Below are 26,792 nucleotides of genomic sequence, written 5' to 3' on the forward strand. Positions count from 1 at the left end.
CTCTTACAGTATATTGTTTGGTTGAGCCAGATATCTTCCTCTCCTCTCGATTGCCACAGCATCCAACACAAACGCATATTGACAGGGCTCAAAATTAGTGAGCATCAGCCCTTTCTTAACCTCGACAAACTTTGCTTTCATTTGCTCATGCGATCTGACTTCATGGCTATGATTGGCCAATGCTCACCCACACCCCTGTGTACACTCAAACACACTCACGCACACACAGGCATAAGGCCTTCAAACACACTGTTTGCTCTATTTCCTGCGTTGAGCCGTCTGGCTGGCATCATCTCCTGCTACAGTGCCAAAGGGTCAAAGGTGACCAACACTTGGCAGCGCAGGCTCCATGTCCTTCCGCTCCTCTGTGGGCATGTGCCTTTCTGTGTGTGTGTGTGTGTGTGTGTGTGTGTGATTGTCAATGTGACAGCATGGCCTCTTTGATCAAGCTTGCTCTCCTGGAGTTTGTTCCATGTATATATACAATATAATATACACAGCCTTTATTTGTTTTTACTCTCCCCCTCTTCTTGCCAGCAGCTTATTTCCTCTTCTCCTGCTAGCATCCCTGCTCCTCCTTTTCTTTTGATTCCCTCCCTCCCATCTCCCACAGCCCTCTTACTTTCTGCCTCCCACCCTCCCTCTGTCCTCTTGGCACGGATTGACAGGATTGAGTCACTTGGATTGTCTGCACTTCACAGTGAGACACACATTGTGTCAGTGTCCAGCCCACTGAGTGCTGCACTGTATGTGTACAACACAGCATGGAGCCACACTGTCCAATACCCTCTGTAAATACCTGCCTGTGTCACTGTGGAACCCGATGAACACAAGAGCCACAAACTTAAACACAGTCGTTATATGTTTACACTTAACTAAAATGACACAGATTCAAGATAAATTACTTTCGATAAATGACTATCATATTATATCGCAAAGTTTTTTTCCAAACTAAAAACATTTTGATAATGACTTTTCTACATTCCCAGCAGAACAATCATTATTTTCAGATTCATTCAAATGGATGGATTCTCTCTGTACTTTAATCATCTCGGCTCTCAGGGGCAAAGAACTTACGAGTTCCTCTGTAATTGGGTCTCTTGCTTTCAAATTCAGCACATTCACCCAACTGACTTATTGAGGTATTGTTATGTTCATAAAGTGGCACATTTGTACAGAATTTTCATTGAAGTGTTCCTCGGGAGAAAAAGACTTGGCTGTAGGAAGAATGTTTGTTATCACTGTTATCTCAGTGGTGCTTTTGGAGGAGTTGGCAACCTTGCTCAGTATCACTTTGTGGGTGTGTTTGTGTGTGGATGTGTCTGTGTTGAGGATGTTTTCTCGCTCTTATCAATGTGTCCTTGGCTGTGCAAGTGCACTAACTTTCATTAGTGTAATTTACTTTCTTTTATATATCTTGTAAAGAAATGAAGAGAGCTGCGGAGATAAGTGAGCAAAAGTAAGCACCAGAGTAAGAGTCCGAAAAATAGAGCCCTCAGAAAAATATAATGTTAAATAGGGTGGAATAGGACAGGACATATGTGGCCAGAAAGCAAAAGTAAAGATACGTTGGAACCAGATAGAGAAATACAAGTAAAGACAAAATTAAAGTTAGAAAAAGAGAATGGAGAGAAGCACAGTTGTAGCGCTCCAACATGGAAGAGGCTTACCTTAAAAAACCCCACTGCTGGCCAGACAGGAAGTGTATGTAACAGCCTCAGCACAAAGACCCACAGTGTGTATCTGGGCCAGCAGGAAGAGGGACCGAGGGAAGAGAAATCCAAGTCTTGACACAGGCCTTCCCCTTGCTTCGCACTTTCACAGTTCTGTATTATACTTTCTTTGCAACATTTGCAACGATGCGCCCCAACTGCAAATGGACGACTTTGCTCCAAGTCTCTCAAGCTTTTTTAGACTTAAAATGATCTTGGTATACCCTTGATCTGTCTTGTAAAGCTCAAAAGTGTATCTGTATCTTAACTCGGAACAAGGCACACTAATCTACTGTTTTATCTGCTGTACCTCATACTTTTACCCAAATTCAATGTGCTTCTTAGTTTTTTTAACTTTATCTCATTCTTTTATTTTACTGCTGTTTTCACTCCATGCTTTATTTTCTGACTGCACTGTTCTCTTCTGCAAATGCACATTATATTTCAGTTTGTATATCTTTGCACTCTGTCGTTCACGCCTCTCTAACGGCCTCTTGGTTTTTAGCGCTCTGCTCCCGATGTTGCAAAGTGTAAGGCATTTTGATTTGCAACACTTTCTTTTGAGCATAATGGTGTGTACACTATGTGTTGGATCCTGATATCTGAGGGCAAACTTGCAGAAGGGATAAGCTCCTACTCACATCTCAATAATATTCACAGCTCCATATTTCACTTTGATTTTATTCACATCACATCTCTCTCCCTTTTCATCTCTTTGTCTGCCTTTCTCCGCGCTCCTGGCTTGCTTCTCTCTTCAGTCTAGAGAGTGAAGTCTGAGCTAGCTGAGACGCTTGGCCCAAGGCCTTGTTGCTTTATTTGCATTTCACCATGCTCTCTGTGTGCCAGGAAAATGCCACCTTGTGGTGATAACCCTCTACTGCAGCAACCCCTTAAGCAAGTGTGTCTGTTTGTGTCTTGTGAAAGCGGCATTGGTAGCGGATAGAATAAGAGTAGCCCCCCCCCCTCCCATTGCTCCCCCCTTCTTCCTCCTTCCTCTCCTCACGCCCCTGTGTTCCCCATCTCTTTCCCCTTCCGGCCTTTGTGCAGCTGTATTTATTTGGGCTGGAGCTGGGCTATGCAGAGACACTGGTCCTTAACACACTGGGGCCCCCGCCCCGGTTGACTCCTTTAAGCTGACTAGAGATGGAGGTTGACAGGGTAATAATGCTGGTGTCAACACCACTTACAGGACAGTTATATCAGTATCAGCTCGGCAGGGGGACGTTCACACTCTGTTAGGCTGGGTCGTGAACCGTGCTGGGGGCCCCCTCACCCGCACACACAGACACACATACACACACACACACACACACACACATACACACAAATCAAGTTAGAGCCCCTGCTAATAAAGCAGCTAAAATGTGCATGCAGGCATAATACTCAAATCCATGCAGTTAAAACAGGATTATCAACATTTACAAAAGGGAAACTTTTTTTTCATTATGTATAAGTGCACAATATAAGACATACTTCTACTCATATTTAAGTATATTTAAGTATGTACATATAAATATAATCAACTAATTCAGTTACGCTTTATCTCTCACTGCCACATGTTCGCTCAGAGAACACAATTGTAGACGTATGTTTGTGTGTGTTTGGTTCTAGACTATGTACGTCTTGTCTGATTAAGTAGGATTCTCGCTCCTTGAGCCCTTGCCGTCCTTCTAGACTTTTTTGAGCTACTGTCCAAAAGCAAATCTTGTAAGCGTGACTCCAAAGCACAGAATCCCATTTACACTTGACTATCCATAATAATTATGGAACCGAGTTGTGTTGGAAGCCTCTGTGACCGCTCTGCATAACAATGATCACAGTAACCAAATGGAACACTCGTTTTGCCAGGGTTTATTGTTGGAAAAGCTCCATATGCTTTAACGGAAATTAGAACATGTTTAACACCGTAGGATCATGTTTATGTTTTGCTTAGGGTCCTGAATTAATTTTAGGTTTGTTTTTCGACCCGGATACACTCCAGGTTTTTACATATATTAACATCAAACAGAGAAAACCCAGAGCATGGACCACTAATGTTTTTGAAGTAGCAAATAGATGGTTTCCAGACTCATTATCACATTTGTAATCAAAATTAAAACTTTATGATAAGAACTATGGATCGGATTATATCAGTGTTGCAACAGCAGAGAGTTTTATATTTTCATTCATATATATAACGGTAAGTTTACACATCCTGTACTCCAGGTCACAATCTCATTGGAAGTAATTTTACACCCCTAAGCTTTTGGCATTTGGCTCAGTTTAAATGCCACGGGTCGAGTTCCGTCATGATATACAGAATATATCCTTTCACTTTGAGCTCTTTTAACACAAAAATCTGAATTTCTTTTTATTTGCCATAATACTGCACACAGTAAAGAATGACTTAAAATTTTGGTAATTGGTATAACTTGGCTGAATCCAAGGGCTCAATTTTAACAATCTAAACGCATGGTCTAGCACAAGTACATTTCAGCAGTCTAAGTTCACTTTTGTTAGTTTAACAGTGGAAAAAAGGGCACCATGCCAGGCTGGTTCAAAAGGGTTAGTCTAAGTCTTTTAATTAATCATGGGTGTGTTTTGGGTGTAACATACAATAAACCAATCAGAGTTCCATCTCACATCAGAGCAAAAAGCATTGTTAAAATAATAATATATAACAATAATAACAATAAGATACCTTACCAACTTACCAGTTGGACAAAAGTGCCAATACATCAAATAGCAATGTTCCATCAATGACCACACCTCATTTTAAGACCAGTATGCGTATATGAGTTTTCAGTTGGGCACAAGTTTTTTTCCAATATGACAAACACTTTCTTCTAATCATCATATATCAGCGCCTGTTGTCATTTTTCCGCAATTTTGCTTGGCACTTCCATTAAGGACTGCAAGAAGAAAAGCATTTGATTACCTTTATTTCCTGCAGTTCTATAGATTTCTATATCAGGATGTTATTTACAAGAAACAGTAATTAAATCAGTGAAGTGTGGTCAAGATGACTCATGGGAAGTCTGCAGAAAGTCTTCCTGAGGCCCCTTGTAGACTGGATGAAATGTGGGTTTGGATAGACTTCAGCAGTTTCCAGGAACACACCAACTAAGCCAAGGAGTCTGCAAGTATGGTGGACATTCAGCCCTTGGGTTTTCATGCTCTCACACTTGGAATTTCCCAAAATTGATTTTTATACACCTTTGGGTTGACTAATTTGATATAATCTACCCCGTTTGGGGACACTACCTCTGAGCCTACAGCCTATTTAGCCAGCTTTTATTGTAACAGCTTGGAAATACCCCAGTGACTTTACAAAGCCAACAACTTTGGATAAAACATGTCTCAAGAAAGACTCGGGACAAATTTTTAGGATGCTCATAGAACCCAACCCAGAGATGGAGAAAATTATAAAATACTGTGTAGCTGTGTCACACAGGTCCACAGTAATCTGCAGTGATGGAGCCAAGAGGTGATGGTGGGGGGGTAAGAGCATGAATGGAGACAGGGAGGGACAATGGGAAGGAGTGAGGGGGATAAAGAAGGAGGGGAATTATGTATGGGCATCCAGCCAGTCATCCCCCCCCACTCCCACTACTATCGCCCACTACACTCATTCCCTGCAAGTTCATGCATACCCTCTGGACCCATAACCTCCTCCCTTTCCCTCTCCCACTTTACTTTGCTTCCTTTTCTATCCTCCATGCTCCCAGCCTTGTAATCCCCCTCCTCCTTCACTCTGTGCTCCTCCCTCCTTCCTTCCACCTCCCTCTTCTCTTCTCCTCCTCCTCTCCATCTCTCCCTTTCTTTCCATCCTCCCCTCGTCTCTCAGCCTCCCTCTCTCCTGGGTCTTCTTGCTGTGGTGCAGAGCTGTTGGCAGAGCGTAGGCGCAGGCGGCACACAGACGGGAGCACAGATGGGCAGCAAGCTGCGCAGGGCGGCCAGGCACACCTGCTCCACACACACTCTCTCTCACATAAAAACACACACACACACATACACACACACACACACACACACACAAACACTCATACAGAGCCCATCTCTGCCACCTCGCCACACAGCCTGCCTGCCTGGCAGAGTGATACAGGGATACAAGCACAAATACACACTGACACACATTCATACATACTGTACATGCATACATACATTCATTTGTACATACAAATGCTTGTGCATACAGATTTGTACATGCCAGCAGTGCACATGTCACACACATAAGGCATAATTTCATCATATCATTTTTTTTTATCTGATCTATTGTTTTCTTTTTTTTAATTACTCTTTAAGATAACAACAAACTCATAACTTTTTACTTTGAATGGAATAAGCATTTGAAAAGGTCACATTCACACTAATGGGGATGTTGTTAACATAGAAGCATTACTGCACACACATACACCAAACAGTCGCAAGGATAAATACTTCTTAACACTGAAACAGAAATATAACCTTTTATGACACAGAATTAAATAATTAATAAATGAAAAAATATACATAAATAAAAAGGGGAAAAAAATTATAAAATAACGTCCAATAAAAGAACTGAGTGAACATCTGTGTGGGATAGCCGGGGGGATTAGGAGGGTTTGGAACATTTTAAGCGCATTAAGGATTAAAAAAAGGTCAGAATGTTTAGCAACATACCGATAAACCTCTTAAGCGAAACCCAATTGGGAGGCTGTACCACGTTATCCTGTGTTTTGGGGAGGAGAAGAGAGGAGAGGGGATCCGGGAGAAGGAGGGGGAGAGTGGAGTTGACATTTGTTCCAACAAGAGGGGGAATATGTGAACCAACAGTCTGTGCGCATACATGTAGTTAAACACGTGCGTGCGGGCACTTATGGACAAACACTGGTTTGATGTGGCTACAGAGTACATTAGCTGACTTCTGGTTTTTTCTGTTGACGATCTTAGGGGTGTGCATGCACATACTGTAAAGACTCACAGATGACCAGCACTGTTGCTGCACTGCAGAGTTCACTACTTTCTGTGTTGACCTTGACTTTGGTTTTATCCCATGTTTGTAATTGTAAATGACAGATGGAGGGTGGGTTGCTTTGAAAGACTGTAACAGATCAGCTTGTCTTATCTGCCTCGAGAGACCAACAGTGCTAAAGGTGATTGCAGAGAAAAGAGGAGAGTCATGCAAGGAACAAATAGAAGAAGATCAGGTGAAGTTTGACAATGACAGGTTGTGTAGGTTTAGAATGGGCACGCAGTCATAACCAAAAGACCAGATTAAATAGTCACATTAAACAAAAAAAATGATAAGGAGAAGCACAGATGGAATTGATGCAGAGGAAAGCCACAGAAATATGTGCTTGGGGGCTACAGTGCTGTATGTCAAGGCCATGATGACTGGGGTTATGTTGATTGTGGTGGGGTCGTGAGATTTGCCATGGAGCCTGTAGGGAACTTCTGCAATCAGCAACCAGCGATGGCCACCATCGTTAATCTGCAGCCACAAAGAGCCATGGAAGTTTGAAAGCAGTTTCTCAGCACAAACTTACCACAAAATCCTTGAAGTTTCAATTTACCGAGTACGAAAGGACTAATGTTTTGGCAAACATTGAGCTGTCTTTGTTGTTAGTGAAATAACATGTAGCAATTAATCATTAAAGTTTTTAAAAGTGACAAGACCATTTTGTTGGATTGCACTTGTATTATCCAGTCTTTTCCAACAATCCCAATTTTTCATTTTGAGTGCATTTTAATTGCAGCCTATCCGCTTAGCTGTCTCTGCTCAAATTGTCAGAGGAAACTAGGAAAAAAGGAAAAACACGGCCAGCCAGTCTTCTATTTTTCTTCCACTATTACATACATTACCTCATCCTTGAGTCTGCACCCGAGTCGCTTCAGGTATATTTCCATATCCTGTTGTGAAGACAACAACTCCCATACCCCCATGCTGCTTCACAACGTCATCAAACTAGGTATTTTGTTATTGTTTTACTTGAGAGTCCCTTTTACACATTGTACATTAAGAGTGACTCATGCACAGAACCATTCACAGTCAATTTTGGTCATCCAGTGTCTAATATGTGCTGGTTACAATGATTATTCAGTTTTATTTGCAACATTTGTCAAACATAGTTGGATATCAAACAAATGATCATACCTCCAACAGTTGTACATGTGCTTCTTAATATATCACCAGGCCACACTCATGTGTGTAGTTGCTTTTAATTCACTGGCTGGAGGGTGGCTATATGTTTGAGGTTAGAGATGAGGTTGCTGGCGGTGGAGGTGGAGGGGCATCTGGAGGGGGGGCTGCAGGACTATGATTGGGGTTGCTGAAGGGAGGGCTTTGGGGGGCTGCGGTGGGAAGATAAGGCGCTGCATGTGGGGTTAGGAGGCTGGAGGGGGGGTTCTGCTGTTGTATGCTGCAGCTGGCAAAGCGGCGATAATCAGCCACCAGACCTGCTGTCTTACCTCCCCACCCACTGTATTCCATTCTCTACCAAACTGTATGATGCACCGTTGAACTCAACAGTGGCACTGATTTCCAATGAGTGATGTAGTGTTGTGTTGTAAGTGTTGGTTGGCCAAGGTGCCTGATCTCATAAAAGTAGAACCAGAGCCATTGAGAGCTTCAGTATCTAGCCAGGTCATCTCACTTACTTCAAGAGCTAAATAAACACATTATTTGTAATCAGCAAAGAACATATGATCCCAACATATTTTCTTAAAATTTAAAGTAGAAATTATTAGGGGTGTAGCACCAGCCCCAGTGCAGTCACCCAGGGAGCCATGCATAGCTCCATCTCTCGATGTAGAGCGCATCGAGCTAAACTGAGCGCCCCCATCTCCTCGAGCTCTCCATACATTGTCAATGTTTCGGACTTTACACAAGTGTCTGATCACATTGTTTGTATGTGTGGCTGGCTGTCTGTGTCAGCAGGGGAGAGAGAAAGAGAATGAGAAGTGAGCAGCGGAGTCAGTGTGTGTTTGTGTGCATGTGTTCTGTTACCTTTCCCTCAAGATCTGGGACTGTCATACAAAAGCTATAAAAATGCTTATAGTATTCGACTGCTTACAGTGATGAATTTGGCACTGGACAAACATGATCACTATAAGCAATTGTCTATCCAGGAAATAAATGTTGTGTCTTGCCGTATGTTCTTCACCCTATTGGGTACACTGCCCCCACGATTTTCTTTGAAACAGCTACATTTAGTCAGATTCATCCATATGCTTTAGCTTTCAAAGAGACGTGCAAAAATACTGATGGAATTGAGTAAAGAATGAAAGCTCTATTCGTTTCTGTATATGTATCTAAGGCTGAGCATAAAGAGAGTATTAATCAAGTGAACACGAAAAAAAACTTTCAGGACTAATAACTGAACATCGAGTGCTGCAAGTTCTTCCACCTTATTGTGGATGTGTGTGTGCATGCACGTTCTAATTACAGGCTTTGCTAAAGCACTGTAGAATCTTGTATCTTGAACCTCCATCTGTCAACTTACGCTCTCTCGAAGTTTTGCGACGCTTTGTGGCAACAAATCATCCTCTGCATCTCACACTCTAACACTATGAGATACATATCTCTCAAGCATACTGCACATACAGTAAGGTGGCTGTGTATCCAACCAGTGCATAGTATGGTGTGGGAAATATAGTGTTTACAATATAGTAGAGCCCTTTGGTGAAATACTACACGCCAGTAAAAAGTTCATTGAAGTCAGGTTGTTTTCTCAACAGCTTTCATTGGCCATCATATATGTTTACTCTGAGTGTGTGTACCTTAGTGTGTGTACACACATTTGTATGTGTGTGTGTGTGTGTGTGTGTGTGTTTGTGTTTGAATGTGTCTGGGTGCGTGCACGGCGGGGGCACAGCCTCGTATGTTTGGAGTGAGTGCCGTCAGTTAGCTGGAATGTGGCGCTACCGCCAATGCTAAGATGGCTGCCAAGCTCTAAGATGGCTGCCAGGATTACACCCAGCCAGTGAGAGACAGAGAAGTGTGAGAGATTCTGCATGTGAAGAGAAGGGGAAAAGAAACTCTCTTTCATTTCTGTTCTCTTTCTTTCTCTGATTCTCGCTCTGGTCTGTCTTGCTCTTCTCTCTGTGGATAAGCAGTGCTTCGTAGACAGAGAGACGGGTCTGTTATTGTTTCTGCTCAGTAATCTGTGGCTTAGTGTGGCTGCAAGGCAAGTGCTGCTGGCAGGAGTCTGTGTGCTCTGTTATCACCTACAGCCTGCAGATAAACACCTCCGTTAGCTAGATAGCTAGCTAGCTGCAGTGAATAGTTGGCCAATAGCATTAGCCCCCACACCATACACCAGCCCTGGAAATGGAGCACAGGCTCATTCGCAAACTCATACATGTGGTCACACACGTTGAGGAAATGTGGACATTTGACAAGCATGGTTTACGAATTCATAAACATATATGCACGGCCTCATCTGACACATTTTCTTCACGACCTGGACAAGAATGCACCCCGACTCTTCTCAGGACTCATGTTACAAAACCTCATCCTGCAGCCTCCTCTTTCTGCCTGTAGCTCCTCCAGGTCTAATTGTGGCCCTTTGCTGCCAAGACTTGGCATGTTTGAGTCTGCTCTTGTGAGTGAAGCCCCAGTGCTTCCGTAGACCAATCCTAATAGGTGTGTGTGTGTGTTTGTGCACAAGTTTTTGTTTGTGAATGTGATTGCACTTGATCCAAATAGGAAGAAGAGTTTTTAATCAACTTTAAGATTTAGTATATAAAGGATATAACATGTGTTAAAGTATGAAATGACAATTAGGAAGAGGAAAAACAGATTGAGAGAAAGTGTGTGTGTTTGTGTGTGTAAGGTGTTCTGTTTACGCAGACTAAATCCCTACCAGCAAGAAGGTATTAAATGGGATTAGGTTGAGGGAAATGATTGCGTGGTTAGATACTAAATAGCATAACAGCTCACTGTAAATCATTGCACCTTAAATCAGGAGGGACAGAGGGAGATAAGAGAAAAACACATAAGACTGCCACGCAAAAATATTTAAATTCACACTCTCACACGCGTGCACGTACAAGATGTATATTATAACCCAGCACATGCTGCAAGTTCCTCTTATTTCTTTTCACACCTCAAATATCAGTCCTGGCAGCGTGGATACATAGCTGTGATTCATCAAGACTTACACTTAACAGTATGTTTTTCATTACTTTTTTTAGCAGTCGAAGCAGATCCTAACCATTTGTCTTTCTCCACTCCCTCCTCCCTGTTTCTGTTTCTGTGCAGACTCCGGACAATCAGACAGCTCTAGCCAACAGGGGGACACAGACATTAAACCACCGCCCAATGGTACGAGCACACACACGCATGCATGCACACACACATACACTATCGAATCAGCACACTAGAATTGATTTCATCATACTTATCAGTCTTAACATATTCCAATTATGGCTCCAATTAGCAAACACACTCACACAGATGTTGATCCACAAATATTGTTGCGGATGGTCAGCCTCTCATAGGCCTTTGATTTTTTTTAGGATATCTTCCATTTTTTTCAAACCACAATTCCATGAATTTTTTATGTTGTGGTCTTTGTTCTCCCTCTGAAGCTTCTGTGTGTCCTGATCACATCCTTGTCTGTACAGGGCACCTGAGTTTCCAGGACTGCTTCGTCACCTCAGGGGTGTGGAATGTGGCTGAGCTGGTCAGAGTGTCACAGAGTAAGTAAAACACAGCACACAGAGCAGTAGGAAGTTTCCTGATTTGAACAAAACAACGACCATCCGGATGTATTTTGATTTGATGTTTACCAACGGTGCACAGTGGTATCCAGTGTATCCAATATAAGTGCCTGGAATATAACTGCTGTAATTATATAAACTCATCCACTTTCTTTTATTGTTCTCCCTGTTAGCTCCTGTAGCCACAGCGTCGGGTCCTAACTTCTCACTGGCTGACCTGGACAGCAGCCCCAGCTACTACAACATCAACTCTGGGGCAGCTCTGGCTCTGGGGCGTCGTTCCCTAACCTCCCCTCCCTCCACCAGGTACACACTGTGAGCTCTAATTTCATACCTACAAACAATAACTTACAGGTGTATACTGCTCAGGAAACACAAGTGACCGTTTTACAAGTCCAGCTGTTGCCATTAGAAGAGTCCCTGGTGGGCGAAGCCAGCATGTGGCTTTAGAATTGCTACTCTGGCACGTGGTTTGCTACGATGCCAATGGCAGACTAGAGGGAAGTGTGATGTCACATTAATGTCTGCCAACGTTATATCGCTTTTTCTTGCAGGAATGACTTTACTGGCAACTAGTACGCCATTTCATTGAGGTTTCTTGCTGTGAAAGATGTTTAGTACTGTAGCCTATTTCCACTCTTGGAATCTCTCCTGAATCTCTTTACTGTATAGATGTGTGCGTCTCTCTCTTTGTTAGCTGTTCTCCTTTTCCTGTGATGTGTGATAGCAATTTCTGCCTTTTTCTTCTTTTGTGTCTTTCTTAACTTGTCTCTTTCTTTCCTCTTACCTCGATCAAATGCTGTGGTCATTATAGGTCTGATGTGGAGTTGTACGCAAACCTTCCACGGAGGTAGTTATCAACACCTACAAAGACACAAACAAATGAGACACTTGCACAGAAAAACACCATGACATACACACAGACATCACACACACACACAGACACACAGTCTTACTGTTTTGCTGTACCTTTTAACTTTTCTTTCTGTTTCCTCCTTTTTCATTCCTCCTTATCAAATTTATTGTTCTTTATGTCAATTTCAAGGCCTTGTAATTGAATTTATGTTTTCACTAAGATGCAAAAGTTGAAGCCGTTTAAACATTTCAAACGCACGTTAATGTGATTACCATCTAGTTATTGTGTTTGCAGAGTATTGTTTCCTTGATCCGTTTTGTATTTTTTTTTCATCTTGTCTCCGCCTCCCCGCTCTTCCCTCCCCATGCCCTCAGCTCCAAGAGGAAGTCATTAGATGACAGTGAGCTGGAGAGCCCCACAGATGATGTTTTCTACCCTGGACGCTCACCTGCCGCCAGCTCATCCCAGTCCAGCGCGTGGCCAAATGACATGGATGCAGGTAACATCCCAACCTCCCCAATATCCCACCCCACACCTGTCACCCACTAAGAAAGCATCATTAAGCCTTTTCACAAGGTCAACAATGATGCTTCCATCTGACTTGTCTCTTCTCCACACTCTACCTGGTCAGATTTGTCTCGTTCTGACAAAGACTTAAGGATACCTGCCAAAAAAAAGGAGTCTTGGATACACATTACACATCACTCTTACATTTAGGTTATTTGCAAAATTCAAAGTTTTAAGGAAACAACATGGTTTAAATTGAGAATGTTTTCATCCCTATTAGCCCACAAACTTGATTAAAGCACTGATAGATTGTGCTAAATTCTATCCGAATCAAGAGTGAATTGGCATATTTAGTGTTGGTAGTTCCCTTGTTTTGGCAGTAACTTCTACTTCTGTGATTCCACTTTAGACATACTCTTCTTTCTATTTTATTTCCCCCCCAAAAAACCCTCTGCCGTTCACTTCACTTCCCAAATCTCAAGGCTTAATGTTTCCTTACCCTCACTATTAAAGCCATAGTCGCCCTTAGAATTTTCCTGATTCTGTGTCAATCATCTGAGATTTATACCCCCCCTCATACAGAAATGTTCACTCATACTCCCTTTCCCTCTCTCTCCCAATCCCTCTATTTCTCTCTCTCTCTGTCTCTCTCTCATTGTTAACAATACCCTTCTCCACTTTCAGTGCAGCACCATTTGGCGAGCGTGCAGGAGAGGAAGATAAAACATGAAAACGATGGCGTGCAGTTTCCTTACCATGGTTAGTTTCGTTAACAGTAATTACATTTCTTGTGAAATACAGCAGCAGGGTTGTCAATGATTATTCATTTCAAGCTTTACTACTTTCTGTTTGAAACATAAGGCTACAAGCTGCTAACAAGATGAAGTCAGTCCTCCCAACAGATGAGACACATGCAAATATACAGTACTTACACAGACACCCCACCACACACACAGCGACTCGCAAACCTTCAACTCCCCCACCTCATATGTAGACGTTCACACATTGAAACACACATGCTTATCCTGCTCCCCACCCCTGCAGGTGTTCAGGTGCCTGCCTTGCCGCCATCCCTCTTTCGCACCATCCCTCCCTTGCTTCAAATCCCCATTAAGACGCTTACCGTCTGGATCAGAGGTGTAAAACCCTTCCTCCTGCTCCCTAGCTCCAGCTTCAACCCTCCATCCCTGTCTCCCTTCTGTCTAATTGAAAATGTGTACAGCAGGAAGGACCCTGGGGAGGAAGAAAACATGTCAAAGGATAGAGGGAGGAGAGAGAAGCAGAATGCAGGGAAGTGGATGGGAGGGTAGAGAGGAGAGGACTTACATGGTGATAGCTAATGAGAGAGAAGGTTTGTCAGGATGTGAACTGAGGGAGCCAAGAGCCCTGGTTAGGTCTTGCCCCAGTCTACTCTCATTGGAAACTCAGAGGCTGCTCTCCTGCTCCTGCTCCACTTAGCTGTAAATGTAATTAAGAGGCTGCTCATCAGAGCCTCAACAGAGGATGCTACACGCCTTAGCGCTCCAGAGAGCCTCGCCTCCCATCTTGTTTCTGTCTCTCGCTCTCCCTCTCTGTGTATGTGTACTACCCTCTTACTCTCTAAAGTGCAGCACATAGCTTTGTACACCTCCTAATGAGTTTGGCAAATAGAGGTGTAGAATGGCATGCAAATCTGGACCCTCTACCAATTAATTTACAGAACCCAAGTGAAAAATTAGGAAGCCAAAACGTTCTGCAATTATCAGCCTGTTTTTTTTTTTTTGTATTTCATGTGGGTTTAGTAATAATTTTAAACAGTAGCTAGAACAAAACGTATTTCACACTTGAGAAACCAAGGCATAAAGAAGACACTGATGGGAACGGGAGAGCAAAGATGAAGCGAGTACAGAATGTGTTATTTTTGGTACGATGTGTATCCAATTTCCAAAAGATCCCACCTGCCACAGGCAAAGCTCACCTGGGAATTCCTGTCCAGGTTGGGGGTACGCAAACAAGCGGGAGCGCACACACACACACAAACACAAACAGACACTTATGAAGATGCATTCATACATATACATCACACAAACACGGTTACATTCAGATACACTCCTAATAGATTTCTATACACATATCACACACAAACACACACACAGACACACAGACACACAGGCACAGCTGAAGCATGGTCCCAGATGGTGTTTCCGTGTGTATGTAGCCTTGGGATCCGTGAGGATGCTGGAGACATCTGCTCCACAGGGCCTACAAGAGGGGTGGGGGGAGGTTAGTGGAGGCAAACAAAACAACCATGATTTCATATTAGTTCCGATGATTGTGAAATTTTTTCTGAGGCACCAGAGACTTATGGTGGTGGTGGGGGCCTTGTTTGGTGCTTTGAGTTAAATGTTACAGGCCCGTGGAGGAACACGGCTGGATGTACATATGTGCTTTAAATCACTGGAGAGGAGAAATCCCTGACTTTGCTTCACTTGTTTAAGCCACTATCTCCTGTCTTTTCCAAGTGTGTCTGAGTGTGTGTGTGTGTGTGTGTGTGTGTGTGTGTGTGGGTGTGTGTGTGTGTGTTTGTGTGTGAGTGTGTCTCTGCCTGTGTGTGCTTCAGAGGCGCATCTGGTGGCAGGCCTGTTAGTGCAAAGAGACAGAAGGGTCATCATGGGAGCGCTTGATTGGTTGCCAGTGAAATACTAAGGCTTTGCCAGGAGAGGAAACAGTGCATTTGTGGCACACACACACACACACTCACACACACACACACAAAGACAATGACATACACATACTCTCACACATAAACCAGATCAGACCATTACAGACTTTCTGAAAAATGTCCCTTAATGTTACCTCAGTGTATTCTGTTGTCAGTCTTCATCTAATCTTCTGTGTTTTCTGGCTCAGATTTTTATACCTGTCTTTTTGAGGTTAACTTTCAGATGAAAAGCACATAACTACCTCTTAAACTTCATAACTCCTTCATCTATATGGTTCTGATTTATTCTAAATCTAGATCCTCCTCAGCTCTCCCCTCTAGGTACCTTTCCTTGTTTAGGTCCCTGAAGACTGCTCTTATTTCCAGTGACAGTGTCATAGCAATCACTGCTAACGATTGGTGTCAGAAGTAGGATCGGGGTTGTGTTCATGCTTGGAATTTGTCTGACAGTACAATACGCCCCCAGACTCCCGCTAAAGCGGGGGGAGGAAGAGAAAAAAATAAATATATGTCTGCTAAAGACATAAATGGTTCACACATATTCACTCCCACCTGCTTGAGACTTAACTCTTTCACACAGGGAGGGATGGTTTTACACGCCCCCACACTCCCATAGACTTTCACACGTCTCCAGCTGGAGAACTGAGGAGGAATCTTGTTTAATGCCTTTTTTGATGCGGAGGGGCCACAGAAATAGACTGCAAAACAACAGTCTAAAAAAAGTTACAAAATCAAAGCATTATCACATTACTCACTCAGGAAGATTAGAAGAAAACTTGCTGTGGAAGAAACGTGTGTGTTGTTTCATCAGTTAAATGCGGTGGTGTGGTGCTACGGGCCTTTAGTTTTTTTTGTGATGGAACATGTGCTTTTGCTTCCCAGTGTGTTTAGACAACGTGTGCGTGAGTGTGTGCGAGCGAAAGATAATAACCATATTTAACATCTTATGACATTCCAATTTCATACTTGTCGTCAGAGCAACGCACTGAAAAGCAAGACACTACTGCATTTTTCACAGGTTCTGCTTTGCTCTCTCGCTCCCTCGCATATTTTCATGTCTCCCACGTTCTTCTCGCCTCCTTCTCTCACTCTCTCTCTCTCCCTCTGTCTGCTCTCTCCGTCCGTCTGCTTGTCTTTCGCACTCAACAGCTGCCGTGTTCATACTGTACAGTGTGCTATTTCTGAATGAAGCCTTCTTCTCATGCAGCCAGCCCGTGAGCTTCACTGAAGCCCAACCACAATTAGCTGACTGTGGCTGTATGGTGGCCATGCTCATAGACAGAGACAGAGACTGGAGTTGCCACCTTAAAGAGAAGAGAGGAATGAAGAAACAGAGATGCGACAGAAAAAAACATACAGTGACACATTAGAGTTTATGATAGCTACAGATGTGCTTTTGCTCTGAAACAAAGAACATATTCAGTTTGGCTTGTGCTGTTTTTCATCTTTTTTAATTTGAAGACACGGACTCAGGCTATGATTGATTGCTCATGGGAACTGTATAGTGTTATTTTGAATAAGTTATTACAGATTAGGGGCAGCAAAACCCCATGATTACGATCAGATTTCTCTGATCGATCCGTTGATTCTTCGAGAGTGAATGACCAACAACCAAGGATTGGAAGCAATGCACTGCCATCCACCAGTAGGGAAATTAAAACAATCTAATCATAAACTCATGATTGTTCAAGTCCCCTTTAATAAGAATGAAAGAAATAATCTTTTTTTTTAGTGTAGCCAATTAAATAAGCAGCATTTTATTGATTAAAACCACCTTTCTCTTTTCCTCCCCCTCCCCCCTATTTTTTTTTTTTTTTTTTTTTGATCCCATTTTTTTTCGCCAGGACTGTCCTCGCCTGGTTCACTTAAGAAGCCGGGGAAGTTTGATTTCAACGCCCTGACTTCCCAGACGAGGTCCCCCCGCATGGCGTTCACACACCACCCGCTGCCCGTGCTGGCAGGAGTGAGACCAGGTGAGAGCCCTGCCATGAACCCAACAACCCCAACCCCCCCACTTTTATAATCTGAAAAAGAGAGAGAAGGAAAGGGAGTGTCAAACTTGGTCCAAGATTTGCCATTTATTTATTCCTTAAAAACATCCCTAGAAACAAACAAAAAATTCAACAGTCGAGTGCCGAATATGAAAATGCTAAACGTACCTGCTGAGAAAGCAATTCCAAACTTTCCAGTTCCACAGTTGCAACTGAGAAGCATTATGCCTGTAGAGTTTCACCTGTTCAGTGTTACTGCTATCATCATGGCTTGGCATAAATTTCTCTCTCTCTTTCAGCATCTCTCCATCCATCCATTTTTACCACCATCTCTGTGCCTGTGTTTGTATTAATATCGTCAATGCATGGTACCATTGCTGCATCCATTCTTTTGTGATTGATTTGTCTTAAATCTTAACTGCTTTGTGCATTTGTTGGAATGTTCTTTTAGAAATCAGTTCTTGCATTTTAACTGACAAAACTGTTTTTATGTAATGACCTCAACGGGTTGTATTAACTTACCAGATGGAGCTATCAACTTAGTTTAATTTATGTTATATGAAGACCAAATTCTTTATGTCCCGTGCATGAGTGCAGAATTGTATCTCTAAATGGTCAAAACAGCTGCTGCACCGAGAAAAGATATCCCAATGACAAACTGTCTGAAGTGTAAATAAATCATCTTTATCAGAGACGCAAGAACAAGACAACAAAGGTATTGGGTTTGTTGCTTTTCCACAGTGTACCTCTATACCTGAATATAGAGCAAATACAGGTATAAGAAGGAGAAAGAAGAAGAAGCAGAGATTCATACAGAATTAAAACCCATGCAGTTGCAGATACAATTCATTGTGTAACCTCCAGTGTTACCAAGTTCTTGTTCCACCAGAGTCATTGAGGACAAGTTGTCCTCATTAGTGTTTTGGTCCTATAGGATAACCAACATGGTTTTTCCATCTACAGTCTGAGAATTCCCAAAGTCTCGAGGATCTCAAGTTTGCCAACAAGTCCCTGTAGACTGGTCTCACTTTTCAGGAGGAATAAATATGTCCGCCTCGCTCTATTTCTCCTTCTCATTCCAGTTTTCTCTCAAAGGGATGAATTGGTCCACAGCCAAACACGGCCTACTATCTAAAGGTCTTTTGGACTCATTGCCCTCCGTGTTGAAACGTATTGAATATTTCTTGCGGAGCTCCCAGCTGTATATTTAGAAAATTCAGCACAGGCCGGATATTGCACCATTAAGCCGTATTATTATCTACACAGAGCAGTCCTGTCCTGCCCCCCCCCCCCCCCCCCCCTCGAGAACCCAAAACACCATATTTAATTAAGCTTTTGAGTTGATTTAAGAAAATTTGCTCACCAGTTTTGTTGTGCGAGTTTAAGAGGTGTGAAGGACCAGCTCAGGTTTCTTTGTTCAACGACTAACCTGTCACTCTCTTCAAACCGAGTGTGTGGACAGTTGGCTAAGAGGTTTTCATGTAATAGAGAAGCTGCAATGAGACGATGTTTAGAGACTGTGTATGGGTGCATTTCAGCATGTACTCACACACAGACACATCGTGCATGTGTAAATTTACACTCTTGCGGAGGACTCTCTGTTCTAAAATGGCTGCCATCCAAATGGAATGTCCCTCGGAGGCCTTGGTTCTATAAAGAGACTGGAGGATGATGGGAAGGAAGGAGAGCGAGAGAGAGATGAAAAGAAAAAAGGGGGGTAACACTGAGAGGAGGAAAACAGAGTTAGCAATCACGGCTTGCCTTGGATAGACTGGAGCGGTTGGTTCTTGTTGTATAGGTCTAGTGAATGCTGGTGTGAGGACCGGATGGTTTATGTCCTGTTTTTGGCTCAGGGCTGATGTGGAGAGCTGCCAGGTTGACAATACTAGTCCAGAGAGTCCGCCATTGTGGCAGAAAGTAGACACACACATACAACACTTTTTGCAGACACATCAAAGCAATAAATACGTAGAATCACATATATACAGACAGAAAACAAAAACATATAATCAGAACCATTAGAGACTGAAATTGCACTTAACTACACTCACATACACACACACACACACACACACACACACACACACACACACAACAACACCATACCACTAATAACGAAAAACTTCAAAGTTTGAACAAACAGACACTTGTGTATGGTGTATACACAAGAGATTGTAGGTGACAGACATAATCACAGATGCTTGTTCGCCAGGCTCCCCTCACCTAGCAGCTTGCCTCTTTAGTTTGGTGAGCCAAATTGCCAAAGCCTTAGAATCTCAGCAGACAGGACAGACATTGGAGCTGTGTGTGTGTGTGTGTGTGTGTGTGTGTGTGTGTGTGTGTGTGTGTGTGTGTGTGTGTGTGTGTGTGTGTGTGTGTGTGTGTGTGTGTGTGTGTGTGTGTGTGTGTGTGTGTGTGTGTGTGTGTGTGTGTGTGTGTGTGTGTGGCTGGCTGATTAATGTCTCTGGGAGGCGTTTTGTGGTCGGCTGGGAGCGGAGGGTACATTCTCTCTGAAGCTTCAAACTACAAGGCAGAACCACACAGCAAGGACTTGCTGCTGATTGATTGCACATCACCGACAAGCAATAAAACAAAAGTGGAATAAAATCCTGTGTTTGTGTAGTTGTGTATTTGAGGGAGAAATGGACAAGGAGCATTCGGCAGAAAATACTGTAACACACTCTAGCTTGTATGGGACCGTGATCGTGTGTGTGCATTTGTGGCGATGGCAGACCAGAGAGGTACGGAGAAAGCTAGTGGGCTGATTTATAAAATGATTGAGACCAGATGTTGTCCACTAGCCGAGGATAATGCCAATCATTTGTAAGCAGAAGCAGCTTCAGTCGGCCACTAGAGAATGTCACAGCTATTTTCTGCATTATAACAATAACAGGCCTAAGCAGCAATGTGGTCCCTGATGCCAGCTGTGTTGGTGCTTAGTTAAAACATATGCATGTCTTATATACTGTCATAGTTGTGCATGTTAATGTACTGAATGTCACAGTGTGTGTAGTCTTATATATACCTAATAAGTGTGCTGTATGTGAATGAGCTGAGCCTCATTGTATTTATTCACGCTCTTGGTCTGTCTTACATCTTCTCCTATCTTTTCTCCTCCTCCTCTTCTGCTTTCCCTTTTCCCTTTCCCGTTTTTACATTTTCCTCCCCAGGGAGTCCCCGTGCCTCAGCCTCAGCTCTGCACTTCCCCTCCTCCTCAATCATTCAGCAGTCCAGCCCATACTTCACCCACCCCACCATACGCTACCATCACCACCAGGACCCGCTTAAGGAGTTTGTGCAGTTTGTGTGCACCGACGGCACAGGACAGCCCAGCGCACAGGTAAGTGATCGGTGGGCTCAAAGAATAAGGTATTGAATGTGGGACAGTGTGCGATGGAAGCTGACATAACAGAAAAGTTAGAATTCAGTGGATTTTTTGTGGAATTTACTGAAGAAAAGAACAAATCGGATCAGAGAATTACTTCTACACGATTTTACATATTTTTCAGAAACAAGTGCAACAAGGTCAAGTGAGTCTAGAATAGAGAATATATCTTTATGAGATGACAACTTTACAACGGAGGAGGAAAATAGCTTTAGGGAAAATGTATTGACATGCGGAGGCAGCCAGATGTGCTTAAAACATCAAATCAAAACTCAGCTGGACAAAGGAGCCAAAACCATTTTGACTCGTCACACGTTCATATAAGGTAGGAGACCATCTTACCTGTCAGGTGTGTTCAATAAGAAAAGGCTTTTAGGCAGATGGGCTTTAGGGAAGGGAGAGTACCTAGAGGAAAGTAAGGCTCCAAACAGAGAGGCCTGTCTTGGATTTGTCGACAGACCGATATCAGCAGTGTTTGGTGAGTTGGTTAGTCAGGATGGATCATGAAGCAGACTCCTGCTGCTGAAGACTGATTTGTTTTTGTTAATAAGCCGCTTTCATTCTTAGTAATGTCCCTTTACTCTCAATTGTGGTGTTGGGGCACATCACAGACAGTCATTTCCTCTGCACAATACATTTAGGAGGATATATACAGTTATATTATAATAACATACTATGACAAAAAAGTTAGTAAAACACACCAGGTGTCAGATGAAGCTGAGCAAGAAACTGTGCAAGCTGATGAGTCACAGAGGGGAGAGCCCCTGGGACACTTTGTTGAGCTGTCATGGGCCTCATTCAGAGAAACACCAGTGCAATGAGGTGCCCTTTAATAACCTCAATAACAAGCCTGCACTCATCACGCAGAGTTTCCAATCATGAAAATGTAGGCACATTACACAGCTGTCTGTCAGCTGGCCTTCTTGGGATATTTCAGAACCTTTTGGGACACTGTAGTGAAATGCTCGGTGCTGGTAAAACTGTAAACCTCTACTGTAAACTTGGCCTTCTGAGCAACTCTGAAGACACTTATCAAACCCCTTAATCATTCCCTATAGCCCTTTGTTCTCATCACTCCACCCACCAAACACACAGTAAAATCTTTAACATATAATACTGCACACCTTCACACACAGAGACCATTTTTTACATTGCTGACTTTCCCCTCTTTGTTTTAAAAGTCTCACATTGCACTATAGCAACATTCCTTATGACAGCTCAGTATTTATTTCTGCCCATGTGTGACAATGTTTTTCACTTTTCCTCTTCTTATTTACCTCTCTACTTTTGTCCAGACTGTCTGATATTTTTGTGTTTTTATTTCAAAGCTGTGTGTTTGGGGATCTCTTTTGTCCCTGCATGAAAGAGCGTGCGTGGGTGTGTGATGGACTACTTTTGTGCATGCTGTTGATTTCTCTAAATATGAGTTTCCTACCCTCACATGGGACTCTCTCTGTGTGTGTGTGTGTGTGTGTGTGTGTGTGTGTGTGTGTGTGTATGTGTGTGTGTGTGTGTGTGTGTGTGTGCGTGTGTGTGTGTGTGTGTGTGTGTGTGTGCGTGTGTGTGTGTGTGTCTGACTCCCTTCTGTGCACTGTATATTCTCGGGGTGTGTCCCTCTCACCCTGTCTGTATGGTCCGTCTGCAGCCTAATGGAGGTGGCCAGAGCAAAATGCCGGGCTCCTTCCTGCTGCCTCCGCCACCCCCGGTGGCACGCCCTGTGCCCCTCCCCATGCCCGACTCTAAAACCATCAGCACGCCCAATGACGGCGGACTCAGCTCACCCGCATCTCCGTGTAAGTCACCCCCCACTCCCACTCCCCTCCACAAAACCCCCATTACTGCCCCCAGTCTCCCCACAGACTTCTTACAGAGGCCAGTCCAAACCAGTGTTGGACTGATAAGCGCTTAGCTGGCGGCTACATCAAGTCTGTTGAGCTCGTCATTATAGAAACCTTGGATGTATTTTCAGTGTAGCTACACAATGGACACTGCATAGTTAAGCTGGTTGTCTGCTTCCAGTGAGGATGCAGTCAGTTCAGTCCAACACTCAGCAGCCCTGGAGGCTTCACTACTATTTCATCCTTCACCTTATGAACTGTACGCCACAGTACTGTACTGTACTGTATCGGCGAGATCAATTCTGACGAGGCAGAAGCCACGCCTTTGCCAAACCAGAGAACCTCTTTCAAGCTCTTCTTTATCTCTTGCTCTCACTTGCTCTGAACTTCAGCCTCTTTTTCTATCTTCGTATCTTTGCAAGCCTCTTTCCTCCTCCCTCTTCACAATCTTTGACTCTCTTTTTCTCTCTTTCTCTGGTGTTGGGTTTCGGGCTAGCACCACAAGAGGCAGTATAGTCTCTCTCCCTTCTTTTTGATGTGTTATGCAGTTTGGGGGGAGCAGAGAAGTGCAGGGCCCTATGCACGTTGCCTCTGTAGCCAAAGCTTTGATCAGTGCAGACTTTGCATGTCTGTGATAGCGGGCAATACAATCTACCCCCTTCTCTCATTTCTTTTTTGCTTTGTTCTTTTTCTTTATTTGATATATTTTCATATCCTCCTTTCTTTCTTTCTTTTCCTTTATTTCTCTTTTTTCTTTTTAAAGGGAGCAAAATTAGGGCAGTTGGCGTGGACTCCAAAAAAAACATCATGCCCCACTTTACTCACCCAATCCCCTCGCCGCTTTCACACAAATCTCATAACAATTAAAAATTGAGAACAACAAAAAACATGAAAATCACAGTATAATAAGAACAAGCCAGTCTCGCTAAATATGAATGATAAAATATAATCAATTAGCACTATATACTGGGGAAGTTGGAGAGAGGAGTGTCATCAGGGAGTGGTGAGGCTTTGGTTGGTTCCACTGAGACAGGTGCAGTGCGAGAGTCGGGCCACGGGAGAGGCACACCAAAAGGGGGCACTGGACGGAGCAACCTCGGCACCTTCTCCTCCTTTTGTTTTAACTTTTTCTCCTCTTCCTGTCCTCTCAACCTTTCCTCCCCTCTCCCTTCCAACTCTCTCAGATTAACGTGTCACTTTTTTATTTATTTATATCAACATCTATATAAATAAAGATCGTCTCTTTTCTCATTCCAGTGACTGTTATCACTGCATTTTCCCCCCTTTCTAATTTTGTCTCTGATTATCAAGATATCGTAATTACAGTATTGAGGAAAACACACACACACACATACATTCATATGATACAAGCTCACCTTCACTCATGTATCAGTTTCCAGCCCTTTCACTGTCACTCCCTGAAACATCCCCATCCCCTCAACCTCACTCAAGTCATGCAAAGCTAAAGCTCGACTACAGCCGCCATGTTGGAGTCCAGTGAGCACAACTGCCCTAAAATTGATCCTGTGACATCACTGAGTGATGTCACTTTGTAGGCAAGATGCTCCTCGTAGCCTGTTAAATTTAAATAGAGCATAAGTCATGATTAGAGTTCCTCCATTGGTCCAGAATAACTGAAAATCCTCCTGGTTTTCTATGATGGCTTTTTACCAAGGAGCACCTGTGAACAATAGCACGCTTGTTTGTGGGAAGTAACTTCTTCATGTTAGAACTAATCATTAAACACTGTACATCTCCTTGTTTACCACTGATTAATGGCCAAGGGGAGGAAAGTAACAAAGAATCTGCCTGCAACATGAACAAATCACTCATGTTACTAATAGGTCATCAGAAATCAGTAAATAATTGACAGTGATACACAGACCTGCAGTGAGTTAATATTATAATAAAATATATAGAAAGTCTAGATGAGAGCATCAAAAAATACTATAAGCTCAGTGTGTATGCGTGTGTCTATAAAAGCATGTACACACTTGTCTCTCTCTTTATAGCATACTCCACGCCAGGCTCAACAGCTCCCAACCGGTTTGTCGGCATCGGAACACGGGACAACTTTCTGAATATCCCCCAGCAGACTCAGGTACCCCACCAACCTCCCTCATTTAATAGACATCCACCCATCCTCCTCTTCCTCTGTTTAAATGTCTCCTCTTCTTTGTTCACCTCATTACTGACAACAAGCATGACTGCACAGTGCTGTATGCAGAGGCAACTTCCCAGCTCAATGTTAATCCAAACATGTTTGGGTTCACAGGGTCAAACATGCCAATCAGAGCAAAGGCAGTGGTAAAGAGGCAATGCTCTACATTTAATGATTCAGCCCTTGGCAACAGTGAGCACTCTGAGATTCTCGGATGAAGAGTGCCTTACAAATAAAATGTATTATTTATTATTATTTATTATAAATATTTTTTGACTCTTAAAAGTTGAGATGACACAGGAAGCCATCCATAACTGTTACTAACATCAATTAGCTAAATCAGAACTTTAGTATGTTGAGTCCCAACTAAGGTTTGACTCCTGAGTCGGCATCAGCAGCCAAATTGCTCAGTTTGCGCTTTTGTATCTTATTAGTCTAACTTACCAGGCTCGGTGATAAATAAGCGGAACGCCCCTTACTTTCCCAACTTCAATAAGATCTGCTCTAAAAACAACACTATAGCAATGACTTCATGAACTTGAGAGGGCGTAAAGTTGAGGTAGTTGTCCCTCATTGAATTGACACATGGCAGTGGACTAATAAAAAATGAATTCTTTAAATAAACAGCATTTTCAGATAGACATTCAAAAGAGACATTGTAAATCCTGAGTCGTCTGTTATTGTGATTTGGTCGGACAGAAAAGGGTTTTGCCTTTTATATTTTTACATTTTTCAAGACCTAGATTCTGGGAGGGGTTCGTAATTGAAGGCTTCAGGCCGCAGGATCGGCCCTTTGCTGCATGTTTTATAAAGGCTTTAATTACTAAATCTGTATGAACTAAGAATTTAAAAACAATCAACTAGTGAACTTATTTTTGTGTTTTTTTAGTTTGAAGGTAAGAGATTAAGAATAAAGGTTTCAAATGAGCTAGACCTAATTTCAGGTACAGGGTTGATTCATGAGGTGGTGTGGACAATCGCTGCTCCCTCACATCCTGGGCTTTAAGGAAGGTGAGAGTTAATATGAGTGTGGGAGGGTGTTGATTCATTAAGACTCATTCATCTTCATGCAAACAGGTTCCAGTTATACAGATTAAATCAAGGTAATGATCCATTATCAAATCCTGACTAATGAGAACTAAGATAACATTGATTAAATATTTAACAGTCCACATGTAGTCCTATTTAGTGGTTCTCCCGTAGACATTGTCTAAGGGAGAAGGTACACTAGTGAAATTAACTGAGTAGCAAAACATCACAAAACAAAAAATTCTTACTGCAACACGTCAGCCCGCCCCTGGAAAATGCTAGTAAGTCGACCTTGAGTTGGGATAGTGTTGCCAAACTAATATTTCCAAAGACTTTTAAGAGCTTATACCAGTTTTAGAGCCTCTTAAAACTTAAAAAATGTGGAGCTTGTTGGAGTTGACATTGCGCTTGTCCATATGTTACACATTACCATCAAATAAAAGCTTTATTATAATGGACAGGGGGTAAAAAATTATGTAGCATAGAGCAATTGTCGATCATTCATTTGTAAATGTTCCCACCCACCCTGACATAAAGTGTTGCCCATGTATCAAGGCCTTTAGTTTCAGTATTGGTTTACAGTTTCAGCACCACAGTAGTTTCCCTACAGAGAAACGTAAGCGGTGCCAGTTAGTTTCAGCTCCAGCAGTGTTGATTTATCTCCGCTCGGCCCCACAGTGTGTGCTCGTGCAGCGTGTGAGGCCAGTAGTGCACTACATTGTGGTTTCAGCTTTGGCTGCGCTCTGCCACTGGGCTGCAGTGTCTTGGGCCTCCTCCATCACCAACACAACTTTTCTCATTAGGGGCTAACCGCACCTGCCTGCAGCCAACTCGGCTCTCCTGTCCTCCCCACACATGGAAACAATCTGCATTCCTGCTCCGCACTGCTTTGCGCGGCTGCCACCGCCCCACCACCATGCATCAGCAG

The 26,792-nt window shown here is 43.0% G+C and overlaps 1 protein-coding gene across 11 annotated transcripts in view; it reads left to right on the plus strand.

Moving 5' to 3' along the window:
- LOC133953292 (nuclear factor 1 X-type-like) overlaps positions 1-26,792 on the plus strand; it is a 107,283-nt gene that overhangs the window by 73,748 nt on the left and 6,743 nt on the right. For 3 of the 11 annotated variants that reach the window (XM_062387140.1, XM_062387144.1, XM_062387145.1), the window contains 10 exons: positions 10,936-10,998; positions 11,301-11,375; positions 11,570-11,711; positions 12,211-12,246; positions 12,627-12,751; positions 13,444-13,518; positions 17,305-17,433; positions 20,622-20,791; positions 22,482-22,629; positions 24,687-24,775. In XM_062387140.1, coding sequence (XP_062243124.1) covers positions 10,936-10,998; positions 11,301-11,375; positions 11,570-11,711; positions 12,211-12,246; positions 12,627-12,751; positions 13,444-13,518; positions 17,305-17,433; positions 20,622-20,791; positions 22,482-22,629; positions 24,687-24,775 — 1,052 coding nt within the window. The remainder of the gene's footprint in view (positions 1-10,935; positions 10,999-11,300; positions 11,376-11,569; positions 11,712-12,210; positions 12,247-12,626; positions 12,752-13,443; positions 13,519-17,304; positions 17,434-20,621; positions 20,792-22,481; positions 22,630-24,686; positions 24,776-26,792) is intronic. The other 8 variants (XM_062387139.1, XM_062387141.1, XM_062387142.1 and 5 more) reach the window with 8 other exon arrangements.

Source organism: Platichthys flesus, chromosome 5 (genome assembly GCF_949316205.1).
Source record: "Platichthys flesus chromosome 5, fPlaFle2.1, whole genome shotgun sequence".
NCBI lineage: Eukaryota > Metazoa > Chordata > Actinopteri > Pleuronectiformes > Pleuronectidae > Platichthys > Platichthys flesus.